At 53.2% G+C, this 13,932-nt stretch overlaps 1 protein-coding gene across 1 annotated transcript; it reads right to left on the bottom strand.

Moving 5' to 3' along the window:
• Nucleotides 1-290: 290 nt before the first annotated feature.
• LOC311377527 (dynein, cytoplasmic 1, intermediate chain 2a-like) lies at nucleotides 291-9,560 on the bottom strand. The gene is made up of 11 exons (XM_084491394.1): nucleotides 9,218-9,560; nucleotides 8,949-9,111; nucleotides 8,383-8,482; nucleotides 7,198-7,323; nucleotides 5,219-5,365; nucleotides 4,808-4,921; nucleotides 4,053-4,186; nucleotides 2,596-2,740; nucleotides 2,250-2,390; nucleotides 1,627-1,752; nucleotides 291-1,367 (listed from the first exon to the last, which is right to left on the bottom strand). The coding sequence occupies exons 1-11, from the start codon at nucleotides 9,414-9,416 to the stop codon at nucleotides 1,254-1,256; spliced, it is 1,509 nt and encodes a 502-aa protein (XP_084347520.1). The 5' UTR covers nucleotides 9,417-9,560; the 3' UTR covers nucleotides 291-1,253.
• Nucleotides 9,561-13,932: the final 4,372 nt, after the last annotated feature.

Raw genomic sequence — 13,932 nt, 5'->3', positions numbered from 1 at the left:
GCCCTGGCTCGTGCCTCCCAGGATAGAGCGCCTTTATCACCTTTATTTACCTGCACTTCAGACCAGCTGTCCACCTCTTGAACCCTGCTAACGATGGATGTCTCAGCAGTCCCACAATTCAGTTGTACATATTGGACGGGTCTGTGGAAGGGAAGTGTGTGTGTGTTTGTGTGTGAAGCTTTGCTGTGCACGTGTGATGAAAGCGTGTTATGAACTCAGTGCCTTGGAGAGGAGAGGATGTACAGATGTTTTCAAAGTATTGTGGAATCACGGCTCCAGCCTCCCTTGGAGATATTTTAAACATTTATTGTATTCTGTTGAAATAAATCATTCAAATTGCTCAGTTTCCGCTGCGTTTGAAAAGCACATGTGGAGAGATTTGACACAAGGTGTTTTTTTTGGCTATACTAAAAAAAGGACTTGAGTGAGACTTTAATTCAGGAACCGTCTCAAAATGAGCCACCGAACCGTTCCAGTATTGTCCTCTTCTTTTGTACTTAATTACAACTGTCTGCAGCGACAAACTGGGCATCCACACTCGATTTTACAAGCAGAAAAAAGACATTCGGATCAATGGAAACTTCTTTGAATTTCATTTTCAAGCATATATTTAGATCATCTGAGAGAAGTTAAAGCAATCTAGAAAAATATGAACACCGGCGACGGTTGAGATGTTTACATTCTTGGTAGCCAACTACGGATACGCTAGAAAAACTAATCAATGACAAGTTTGTTCCATGAACAGAACATTCAGACAAGAGCAGAGGATGCCAGAGCAGTAGATGAGCCTGAGAGAGAACTGCTAAACCCAGACTGATGCTTTTCATGGATGGGACCTCACTTTTGATTGTAAAGTTGACCATTAAGGCATGTGGTTTTACAAAATGAGAAGTGTGTTGGCGTCATGTGACCGCCAGCCTGGCTGCTCATTGGATTCAAACGGAAGACTGAAGCTGAATCACCAGCCAATCAAGAAGGCAAAAATATTTCTACAAAGAAAAAAAAAAGAAAAACTTTCTATCCGTATTATATTTTTTCGCCCTTTTTCTTTTAGGACTTTTTCTGCACCCGCAAAGCGCTGCAGCTATAAGATACGTCTTTCCCTGGTGGTGTGCTGTGTCTGCAGGCCTTTACATTTCCCCTCATCCAGGGCGGGGCTGGTGGTCGGGCAGCGAGTCCCCCCGTGGTCTATGTGTGTGTGTGTGTGTGTGTGTGTCCGTGTGTCCGTCAGTGGCGTTTCCTTGGCGACCGCATCACGCCGACAGCCTCTGGGCAGCGAGCTCCTCTGTGTCTTCCCGGTTTTCGTTGATCTCCGCCAGCGTGCGGACGAAGCGGGTCCACTCGTCGCTCCGGGGGACCGCCAGTTGCTGTTGGGGGAAGGGGGGGCGGGGGAGATTGGTCACAACAAGAGGCATGACTCCCGGGCCTCATAGTCCCAGGACTGTGAGTTAGTCTGAGCAGGGGTCACGATGAGCCCTTGGCTGCTCCTTTTACGTACTTTGTCGTTAAAACAGTCGCCTGCCAAACGCGCCAAACTTAAAACAGCGAGGAACAAACAAGCCTGATTTTCGAGTGTTCGCCCGCAATCAACGCTGAACGTGAGAAATAGCGTAGAGCGACGCTCACCTCTCCCACGTCGTAGACCAGGACCTGCCCGTCCGAGTCGCCCACGGCGATCTCCCGGCCGGTGTGGTTCCACCGCACCCGGTTCAGTGCCGGGCTGCCCTCCACCGTGCAGCTGGCCGTCGGGACCTGAAACAACGCGGGGTCAGGACCGCTGGACTGGGACAGTACACCTCACGCCTAACTGTGGGGGCGCTGGACTAGATTACAGGGAACGTAACACTCTATTCCCTTCCCTTCTGATCATCTAGGGAGAACGACTCCTGCTGGGGAAACAGGCAGGGGCCGGGGGAGGGGACTGAAAGGTAGCGGGTTCGATGCCTGGTACCCACAGCATACATCCTTTGCGATCCTACAGTCGTCTTTGAGCCGGATGCCGCCCTACCTGCACTTTAATGACGTGCGTCTGAATTGAGTGTGGGCCACTTTGAAACAAATCATTTGCTGATGTAGACGTGGGTCATAAGGCTACTACCGTTGGGACACTAATTCTGGCACTTGGTTCTAATAAACATCCTTACTGTACCGACAGCGAAATATTGTACAAATGAACTAATGTGAGGCACTTTGGATAAAAGCGTCTGCTAAACGCCCTGAATGTGAATGTAAATGCAGTACGGCCGTACCTCCGTGTCGCTGTTGAGGTTCCACAGGTCCAGGTGTCCGACGCCGTCCACGCAGGCGAACAGCGCCGGGTGGGTGGGCGACCACATGACGTCGTACACGTAGTCAGAGTTGTCCTCGAACGAGTACAGTGGCCGGTTACTCTGCAGATCCAGGGAGAGAAATTAAAAAAGGAGTTAGACGTTCTATTTCTATCTCTGAGAAACCACTGAGGTCGGGCAGCAAGGCCCCCCCGTGGTCCCTCTGTGTGTGTGTGTGTATGTGTGTGTGCCTAAAGAGTGTGTTAGGCGTTCATCCATTTCTGAGAAACCACCGAAAGACAAGCTGCATCATGGGAAAAGGCGGTACCTTGGTGCTCCACAGCTTGACGGTCCAGTCGAAGGAGGAGGTGACGAAGAGGTGGGAGAAGTCCAGGGGCCCCGCGGCCGTGTGGCAGTGGATCCCCGTGATGGGCCCCTGGTGGCCCTCCAGCATCTCGCTGATGCCCGCCTTGCTGCTCGCCACACACGGGGAGAGAGGAGACACCGGTGAGTTCTCTTAACGTCTACTCACTGTGTGTCCTGTTGCCGACGGTAACACTGCGACGCTCGTCAGCCTCGGGGCATGGACTGAGCTGTAGCACCCTCAGCCAGAGGAGGACCGAGTCGACGTTGTGGTGAAGGGTGCGAGGGAGAGCAACCGCCAACACAATCTATTACAGATCAGCCACATATTTGAATGATGTCACTTAGCCGCGTATCACCGCATTAGCAGATGGGGGGCGAGGGGAGGAGAGGGAAGGGGGGAGAGGAGAGGGTAAAAGGAGAGGGAAAGAGGAAAGGAGGAGGAGAGGAGAGGGGAAGAGGAAAAGAGAGAAGAGGGGACGAGAGGAGAGGAGAGGAGGGGGATAAGAGGAGAAAGGAGAGGAGAGGAGTGGAGATGAGAGGAGAGAGGAGGTACCTGTCTGTTAATGTATTCACGGTAATCGTTTTTAACTGGTATGGCAAGAGAGTCTCCAGGATGTTGTGAGCCAGTCGCTCTGCAGCACGTTTGGGAGCCGGAGCGGCGGCACGCTTCGATAATTACGCAGAGGGGTAAATACTCAGCATGAGTGATGCTTATGCATTATTAACTGGGATGAGAGTATCATAGCTCTGGAAATGAGGTGGAAAGCCATCATCCCGCTCCCAATTACAGACGAGACTCTGATGGGTGGGAAAAAAAATAAAAACCTGGTGACTAACCCCCGTTTACAGCCTCCAGGAATACTACTACGACTACAGGACGATAAGGGCTCTCCCTCCCTCCCTCTCCCCCCCTCTATTCCTCTCTCTCTCCCCCCCCTTCCTCCCATATGGGAGACCCAGCCCTGGTGCAAATTCAACGAGAGCTTTGTGGCACAAACAGCTCGATCCTCGGCTTGTTTCAGGACAAACGACTGTAAACCAAGTCATCCAACAATCCTAGAATGAACACAGGGTGGGGAACAGACAGGGGGAGGAACCACGACGTGTAGGCCCTGCCGGTGTGGGGGTGTGTTTGTGCTGCCCGGCCTCTCCAAACACAACCCACAGGTCCAGAGGCAACACAGGAAGGCTCACCTCCACACGCTGCCCATCAAGTGTGGAGTTTGCTTTACATCAGGAAGTTGGTGGGCTGTGTTTATACAGCACATACACCACCCCCCCCCCCCCCCGCCCCTCAGTGCAGGGGAGACTCTCCTAGGTGAGGGGTGACAAGGGGGATGGGGTGGGGGGTGGTTAGGGAGGGAAAGAGTGGGTAAGGGCGGGGGGGGGGGGGGGGGGGGGGGGGTCAGCTGAACCCACCTTCCATGACGGCACGACATGTAGACGGAGCCGTCCTCGCTGCCCACCACAAAGTTGTTGACGTCGGCGAGGGGGAAGGACATGGAGGTGACGGCCACCGCCTTGGACTGCTTGAACACCAGCTCCATGCTGTCCTGGAGACCAGGGGGGAGAGAGATGCGTTGAGGACAGGACGACGGCCTCACTGGCAAACGTACGCAGCGACAAACACAGCGGCTATGCATCACGACGCATTCGGGAACGCATCGTCCAGAGTGTAGGCGGCCCGCACGGCCGGTTGTTCCGATAGCGATACCAAGTATCGCAAAGTCCGCCGTGCAGTGTCGGATATTGGTGAGTACGCAAGTCTATGCGCCGATTCGATACCATCACGTGAATAGCTCATTGACGACACAGGCAGAGAACATCACAACCACGTGCGGTGCTGTGCTGCGTTCGTTAACGGTCAGAGGTGGAAAGATGGAATGGGGGGGGGCGCATTATCGCCGACCTTCATGCGTTCGAGCTAACAGCACAGAGCCGTCTAGTGCATAACAAACATGGCCGTGTAGCCAACTGAGGTTCAGCAAGATGTGCACCACAGGGCGCTTCCTGTTCACACTTTTGCACACTGCAATCAACGTCAACATTCTCATTTTTATCATGAAATCGTTACAGAGCTAATAGGTCGCAATTGGGATCGAGAATCCATTCTGAGCGCTGAAAGCACATGGGCGGAGTAGATGAGGGAGACTAGGTGCTCATGGCGCTGTTACCTGTGGCTGCGAGAGCATGTCCAGACTCCAGGAACACATCTTTCCGTCCGTGGAGATGCTGATCAAGTTGTGGGCGTTCTGAGTGCCCACCACGTTCACACAGTACACTGGGTGCTGTGGGGGGAGAGGGAGAGAGAGAGGGAGGGAGGGGGAATAAGGAGAGAGAGAGGGGAGAGAGAAAGAAAATTGTCTTTAACATGGTCTGAAGACAAACCATTGCAGCATCTGTGTGTCACCACACCATACGTGTGTGTGTGTGTGTGTGTGTGTCACCATCACGGTGTGTCACCGTACCGTGTGTGTCACCGTACCGTGTGTGTCACCGTACCGTGTGTGTCACCCTACCGTTTGTGTGTGTGTGTCACCGTACCCGGCATGCGTGTCTGTGTGTGTGTATGTGTGTGACCATACCGTGTGTGCGGCCGCTGACAGCGGGGTCCGCTGCACGGGGGTCCTCTTGTTGCTCCTGTTGTCCCAGAGAACGATCTGCCCCGAGTAGGTCCCGCCCACCACCACGTTGGGGTGGAACTTGGCGTACGCCGCGGACATCACTGCAGACTGGGACACAGTACAGAAACACATGAACACAAAATACAGAAAAACACACAGTGAGTGCAGACCTGTCGAAACAGATCAGGCCACCGTGCGGGATGCGGCGGGCCGGAACCCCACCATTACGACACCGACACGGAACACTGGTCTGATATCACCGGCGCTATGCTGCTCTGATTCATATGCAACGCGCGGTGCGGCTGTAGAATGAGCAGCGAGACACAATGCTGCATCAGAACGAAACGCCGTCGCTCTGTGAATGGATCGGCCCATTGGTTTTCGTTCTGTTATAATGATCTAGCGGTGGTGGTGGTGGTGGGGGGGAGGGTGGTGGGAATAAGGGTGGTGGTGGTGATGGTGGGGGGGGGGGGGTGGAGGTGGGGGGAAGGAGGTGGTGGTGGTGGTGGTGGTGGGGGTGGAGGAGGTGGTGGTGTTTTTATTCCATGACTCATGGCTCAGTGTGGGCCACCTGAGAAGCTGGTTCCCAGCATGCAGCCAGTAGCTCCAGCAGCCCCCCCATGAATCAATGAATCAATGTCCTGGGTAATTTAGCATTCCCAACCACAAGTCATTCTTCCGAACCACAGCAGTCCAGTCTCTCCCCGAAAACAATTAGTTATGGGATGTTATAGGACACAGTTGTTATTTTTATAGTTTATGTTGTTTATGTTCTACAGTTATAGGATAGTGTTAGGGGACTCTGTTATACTGTTATAGGACTCTGTTATAGGACTCTGTTATACAGTTATAGGACTCTCAGTGAGGAAAATGCCATCACACTTTTGGGGACTTTTTTGTTATTTTTCATTCTGTTCCCCACGTCCACATCCGCTCTGCGAGGCGCCGACATGTGGTTTTACTCAACGCGTCCTGGTGTACCCCCCCAGCCCCCCGGGGCAGCCCACATAACAAGGCCGACCAGCGAGGGCCGCTGCCCCCCGCCCCGCCCCACCCCTCCTCTGCTGGCTGAACACAGACCCCTTGTCTGCAGCGCATGATAACCGGTCTGGTGCTGCCACATCCATCCTACTGAAGCCTTCTTGAGATCGCGGCACGCTAGTCCCTGCCCCGCAGCCAGCACCACCTCCTGCACCACCCCTACACCCCCTCCTGCACCTCCCCTCTCAGGGTCTTCCACCAGTGGCTAAAGCTCAAACACACGGAATCGCTATTCTCTGTTCCTATTGGTAACACGATACCAAACAGAGCTAGAACCATGTAGTTATTGTTATTATTTTTTGCATTGTTATGCTTTATGATAGAGTGAGATTGACAGGAAGGTATGGGAGCTAGAGGGGAGGACGTGCAGCAAAGGACAACGTGGGGCAGGAATCTAATCCGAGTCGCTGCGATCAGGACTGTGCCTAAATGGCACACTCTCTACCCGGTGAGCCACTGGGATGCCACAGAACCATGTTTTAATGGCGCACAAACATCAAGTTTATTGTGGACGTGACACTTCCGAAAACATTTGTTATGCGTCATTCCCGACATGCCCGTGTGCTCAACAAGCACTTGTTGGTCGGATGAGGCAAAAGACACTCCGCACAAGTGGATGCCAGGCTGGTGACCTCATGGAGAATGTCTCCAGGAGAAGGGAGGGCAGGGGAGGTGACTAAGGGAGGAGGGAGAGGAGATGGAGGGTTATGGGGGGGGGGTGATGGAGACACTGCACGTTGGTCTCTGGAGGTCGCCCCCTAGTGGCAGGAGGGAAGGCAACAGACAGGAGAGGAGAGAACAGCGAGGAGACAGAGGTGAGGAGAGAACAAAGAGAACAGAGAACACGGAGGAGAGAGCGCAGGGCAGAGGGGAGAACAGAGAGGCGCAGGGGAACCCACCTGGCAGTGGAACACGTACTCGGGCGTGTTCTTCTTGTACTTCATGTTCCACACCAGCGCCACGCCGTCCGGCTCGTGGGGAGCCTCCTCGTTGTTGTTGTACGACGCCAGCAGCAGCTCCGGGTACTGGACACACACACACACACACACACACACACACACACACACACACACACACACACACACACACACACACACACACACACACACACACACACACACACACACACACACACACACACACACACACAAATGTGATGTGGATGTGCACACACTCACACCCCCCCCCAGGCTGTGTCTCCTTGTGTAGGGCCTGGGCTGCCCTCTCTGCCGGACCGAGAATAAGCCCACCACCCCCTTTCTACTTCCACCTGGAGATTAATGATCCGTCAGACCCTACGGAGTGATCCGCTCCCAAAACATTTGCTTAAATCCCATCGGCGTTTGCTCCGTAATAACGTCACTAGGAGCCACAAGGAGTACAGTTCTTTAGGAGGGCTTGTGGAGGCATCAGGGGGGGCTAAGGGTTTCAGACGGCGGTGGTACAACCTCATTAAAACGAAGCCCCCCGTGTGTGTGTGTCTCTGTGTGTGTGTCTCTGTATGTGTGTGTGTGTCTCTGTGTGTCTCTCTGTGTGTGTGCGTGCGTGCGTGAGTGTCTCTACACACACGCTTGCGTGCGTGTGTGTACATAAAGCAGCAGCGGCAGGAGTGAGGGCAGGGGTAAGGCCCTGGAGTCAGGACACTCTATAAATAAAAAAAACACAACCCGCCAGATGTAAACTAGCGCTAACCTCTGCTGGCCCTCCCAGCACCGGGGCGTACCGTTCACTGCCCGGTACGGCCTGCGTGGGAAGGCCTGTGGGCGGCCCGCACGCCGGGCACCCGGTGTTCCATCACTGTCACAAGCGGTTGGCGGGCCGCCGCGTTAAATGAACACAGACGCAGGAGGAAACTGATCATTACGCCCGTCGACTAAGTGACAAGTTATGTGTGACATAACTGAGCGTCCCCCGGAGACCAGGGGGCCGAGAGCCAATCACGTCGGATCCCGGGGCCGTGTAATCATAAAGAATAACTGCCCCGACGGCCAATCAGAGAGCTGTTGGGGTGTGTGTGTGTGTGTGTGTGTGTGTGTGTGTGTGTGTGTGTGTGTGTGTGTGTGTGTGTGAGTGTGTACACCTACCTGAGAGGACCAGTCCAGACAGGTGACCACGCGGTGTTTGGACCAGCGTTCGTCCATGAACTGCCGGTTCAGGGACAGCTTCGCTCCAGCCTGGATCTCCCTGAGAGGGGGAGGAAAACACTAAACATTATTGAAAATTACAGAATCCCCAAAAAGTTATACTTAAATGTGTTAATTGGGGGGGGGGGGAACAAGATGTCTGATTCTCCCACTAAAAAAAGCTTTTCCAGAGTAGTTATTTTCTATTGGCTCTTGTGACGTCGGTTTGGAAAATATTTGACCTCACACTTTCTCGTACGAAACACTGTTTAAAATGGTTCTAGAACCTTGACCGAAACTTGAAGGTGGCGTAACCCTTTAACGAATATTAAAGGGTTAATTAAATACAGATGTAGCTTTAAGAGGTTTGGATCCAAAGGGGACTTGTGTAGTGATTCAGACACAGAGGGGAAGCATCTTGTGACCAAGGAGGCCTACAGGTAGGCCGCAGACATCGGGGGTATCGAACCCGGCACCTGCGGCCCAGGAGCCCAACCCTCTGCCTGCTGAACCCCTCCGGCCCTTACCCCTCCTTCTCCTCCAGGGCGCGGCCGCTGTAGTCGAAGAACACGTCCACGTGCTCCGACAGCGCACGCTCCACGATGCGCGTGCTGTGGTCGAAGAAGGTCATGAACTCCTCCGAGTGGAGGATCTGCAGCTTCTCCTCCTCTGTCAGCTCGTGGGTTAGAGCTGGGGGGGGGGGGGGGGGGGGGGGGGCGGTCAGTCACAGACAGACCCGACAAATGATCAACACATGCAAGGGAATGTTTTTGAGGGAGCGCGAGCGGCGTTGTACCTTCATCTTCCTCCTGCTGGTCGACCTTCTCAGTCTGGGTCTCAAGTGCAGGTTGGGCCGGGGCCACTTCTTCCTCTTCCTCTTCCTCAGCTAGAACGTAAATGAGAGACCTGTTACTCGACCTATAAAGTGAGGAATCTGTGTGTGTGTGTTTGTATGCATGTATGAAGGTCCTTTGCATATCTCTAGACCCATTCATCGGATATACTTCACGCTTGGAGTGTGTAATGCTGAGGGTCTTAGGAAGTGCGGTGTGAAGTGGGAACTTGTTTGGCTGAGCGGTTTTCGTTTGGCTGAGCGGTTCTCGAGAATGCAGCACCACATTTCCGAACAGGCTCCGTTTTGACGTGGGCACAGCACTTAACCAACTTAAATCACGAGCAGGAAACTTGCCTCCAGACAAGCCTCCGCAAGGAAACTAAAAAAACATAATTTCTGATAGAATCGACGGATCCATTTTAGTAGAGTAAATCCTAAATAACGGGAAGAGTAAAAATCGCACAAAAAAAAAGGCTGTGATCGCTTTCTGTGTCGGGTCGATTTAACGGTCGATACTCTTGTGTGGACCGGACTGTATAGATGTTTCACTTCTTTGAGTCATTCAAACGGCGCTGAAAGCCATTCTTCTCTGCCTCGTCGTCTTCTTCCCTCACCTGGCGATTACGGCTGTGGGCTCATTCTTCTATCTCTGCCTTAGCATTTGTTTGGATTTTTCAACACAATGTTGGCTTTCAGAAAGAATCCGCTCCTCTATAGCCGACTGGGTTTGTCATTGGGGACGAAACAGCGGGTGGCTACTAGTTACAGAGACTCACACCACCGCCCCACCACCACCACCACCACCCACCCCCTCTCTCTTTACTCCCTTAATGAGCGCCCTGCCATTCAGCATTCAGACAGTGCAGGTTGTCAGTGTAGCCATCTCCTGCGTGTCCCAATAACAAGTTGCCCCCCGATCGAGGGATCCAGGCCAAGAGGGCAAATGGGGGCAGAGGGGATGCTGAGGAACACCTGCACCAACACACCCCCCCGCCCACCCCCCCCACGCCAGCCCATCCCCGGGTCGGCCCGTCCAGCTGACTGCAAGGTGGCAGCGCATTTCCCAGCAGATGGCTGTGTGTGTGTGTGTGTGTGTGTGTGTGTGTGTGTGTGTGTGTGTGTGTGTGTGTGTGTGTGTGTGTGTGTGTATACATGTGTTTGTATGTGTATACATCTGCGTGAATCTGTGTATGGTGAGAACGCGCGTGTGTGAGAATGTGTGTGTGTGTGTATTAACGGCTGTGTGTGTGTGTGTGTGTGTGTGTGTGTGTGTGTGTGTGTGTGTGTGTGTGTGTGTGTGTGTGTGTGTGTGTGTGTGTGTGTGTGTGATTGTCTTAGCGCTCCTAGGAGGTGTTACCAGGATGGTACTGAGGCTTTCTGCCTGGCCGCCCCCAAGACAAGCTTCCCCACGAACAACAAGCAGGCCCCTGCAATTACCGTCCGCCCGGGGGGTCCGGCCGGCCGCTATTCAGCCTCAGAGAATCCACCAGAAAATACAGCTTGTGCGCCCGGCCAGCTGGCTAACTGCATCCATGGCTGAAAGCTCAGAATAATACGCTTTACAGACCGGGGGGGGGGGGGGACGGGGGGGGGCTATAAATAGCCTTATAGGATATTTCGACATATCGAGTTGGAGAAAGGCGAAAAAACTGAATCGAATAAACGGGAAAATACGGTTTTGTCGGCGGTGGTGGGGAGAGCGTTATGGTTAATTTATGGGGACAGAGACGACCCGCGCATTCAAGCACTCTCTTTCACCCAGATAATCTAAATGATAATGTCATCCGTCACTTTAACCATAAAGTGATTTTTTTTTCTCTACTACTCCACCCTCTGGGATGGAGTTTTTGGGGGTAGGGGTAGGGGTTGGGGGGGGTGGGGGGTGAGTAACCGCACAGTGGTTTACGCTGATGAGTTTACAGAATTGCGTTGATGACACGAGCTGTTGGGATGTACAGCTATATGCGGCCATGCCAACGGGGGAAGGTTAAAATCTTTCCTTTCAAGGGCCTCAATCAGGCTTAAAGGAAAACAGTAATCACTGTCTTTCAGCGAGTCCCGGACGCTCTCGTCAGCCACGTCCCAGCCAGGCAGCCAGAGCAATCAACCTGCCAGGCATTAGCAGCGGATAGACAATCTGAAAATAAAGGGTATAATGCACCTGCCAGGCGAAATGTCCATTTGGAGAAAAGCTAGTGATCCAGGTGACCCTGCTAGGGCTGGGAGGTTACCAGCACATGGGGGGGTAGGGGTTCGCTGTGGGGTGGAAATTTAACAGAACTCACCCGGATCACTGATGTCCAATACGCTGACACTGCCTCTCAAAGCATGCCCAATTATGGCTTTGGTACCACTTAAGATGTAAAAGCTTTTTTTTGGGGGGGGGGGGGGGGGGGGGGGTAGAACAGGGGTGCAGGCGGCGTAATCGCAGGTCTTTGTTAATGGACAATATATTAAATGCAAACACGGCGTGCGTCCGGTGATGTTTGAGCTCAGAAACAAGATGACCTCTGGCCCTCGTTGCAGGTGGAGCGGACAGAACAACAAAGCTCCAGGACGAGTCATCGGCCAACGCTAGACGCCGCGCTGAGCCGCAGCCTCCCACCGCCATTGCGGTGCAAACAGCCAGCTTAACCGCCCCACTGAACCCCTTCATCCTCCTCATGAACCCCCCCCCAGCCCACCAACACAAAGACACGCACTCCCAGTACGCAATGTGGCCCGTGCCACACAATAGTGTAGCTGTAGCATAACACAAATGGTGTAGCGGTAGCCAAGAGTGTAGCGGTTAGCATAATATACACAAATAGGTTTTTAATATAAAAAATATCAGCACTCCGAATTGGAAAACGATGATTGAACAATACAAGGGATTATAAAAATACAGAGCAGGGCCAATAGAAGAGATCGGGGAGACATTTTTCCCAAATCGAAATGTTGAGCTACACGAAGGAGACGAAACAATGGATATTTAACAATGCTGATCATCTAGTGCATAAAAAAGGTGTTAAAAAAAAAAACATCAAGTGGTGCTTCAAACGAGAAGGCCATTAGGGCCCGTTTGTGATTGAAAGTTTTGACCTGCCTCTGAATTCTAAGTGATTAAAACAATCAAATTTAATTAAATTTTAAATTTACTCAACCGCTCCCGCACACACTCATGTTTCTGACAAGGCCTTTTTAAAAGCCCGGCGCCACACAGAGCACTCGATGAACGCAGCCCACCCGCCCAGCCCTCGCGCCAATATCTTTCCTCATAATTACAGCCTCTTGTTTAAGAGGGCACACCGATGCCTCGCCGCGACCGACGGGAAAACGCGCTCCGCATACTTCAGAGGCGGGTTCCAACACAGAATCGCTTTTCCCCTGAACCCAAAACAAAGGGAATACAGCAACGGAGAATCAATACTGAGAAAATAATCAGAGGCTGTAGTCAGTCAGGGGAATCGAGTCTGTTTTCCTCTGGGGTTTGTTGTAATCAGTAAAAAAAAAAAAAAAAAACTAAAAAGGAGGGATTGCAGGCAGATTACACCGTATGTCACCGTAAAAACAATACTACAAAAACAATAAAATAACCCACTCCAGCGTCACCCTTCCCCGAGCCCAGTGGTACAGTCCGGCGCCGGCTGTGGCGATGTCATTGCCGGTGGCCACGCCCCTCATGCCCCATGTGCGGCCGCACCGGTGGCGGCGGCGGCGGCAGGACCGGCTGCCTGCTGACCTTCAAGAGCGAGACGACGGCGTCGGCGCCTCCTCTTGACAACGCCGTGAATCGCTCAATCAGCGCCCGGGGCACTGCGGCTCCGTGCACATCAAACACTCGCCCGGGGGGGGCGGGGGTGGGGGGGGGGGGAGAAAAGTACAGCGAAGGAGAGCCAGCGAGGGAGGGGGATCGGTGGCGTTGGGTGGTGCTCGGCGGGTGGAGGACGGCGTCTCATCGAGTGCCAGGAGTGATGCCGTGAAAGGGAACAATGTGACTGAGTGTGTTTTGTTATGTGGCTGCTCGCTGAAGGGAGAAGACACGAGAGGCGAGGGAGTTGATGAAATGATTACAGAGTGGCGGAGAGAGAGGGGCGAGGGAGAGAGGGACCCGGGCGGGGCACAGGGCAGCAGAATCCATCCTTGTTTAACACCGGGCGGGGGGGGGGGGGGGGGGGGATGTGGCGGGGTGACAATGGCCCCGGAGGGTTCCCCATGGGACTCCAGGGAGCAGAGAGAAGGTGCTCAGTGGGACTGCAGCCGTCTGCTCCCCCATCTCCAGGACGTCCAGACTTCCTCCAGGTCTGCGATGCTACACGCCCACCAGCTGGTCATTTCGCTTGGATGGGGTGCAATAATTAAAAGGTGACTTTTGGCTAATAAATAAAGAGCAGCAAAATGTGAAGGACTACACAGCCAGAAAGATAACACTGCTCTTTCTCCAGAGGGCTTGGGTCCAGAGCAAAAACGCTATTTAGAAGCGGCGTGATGACCTCCCCTCTTGATCAAGACGAGTCGAGACCTCTGTGTCCAATCACGTCCACTGGTGTTTCCTCATGGTAACGGTGGTACTCATAACCACTAAGGCTAACAGCTCAAGTAACAGCAACAGGCCTTGAGCACATGTCAACAGATAGACCTTAACCTTCCCTCCGTCACTGCCAATAACAACAGCAGCAACAACAACAACCACCACC

This window comes from Micromesistius poutassou (genome assembly GCF_964030765.1).
Source record: "Micromesistius poutassou genome assembly, contig: SCAFFOLD_1320, whole genome shotgun sequence".
NCBI classification, from domain to species: Eukaryota; Metazoa; Chordata; class Actinopteri; order Gadiformes; family Gadidae; genus Micromesistius; species Micromesistius poutassou.
Note: the sequence above shows the minus strand (reverse complement) of the source record. Positions and strands in the feature narration are given on the sequence as shown.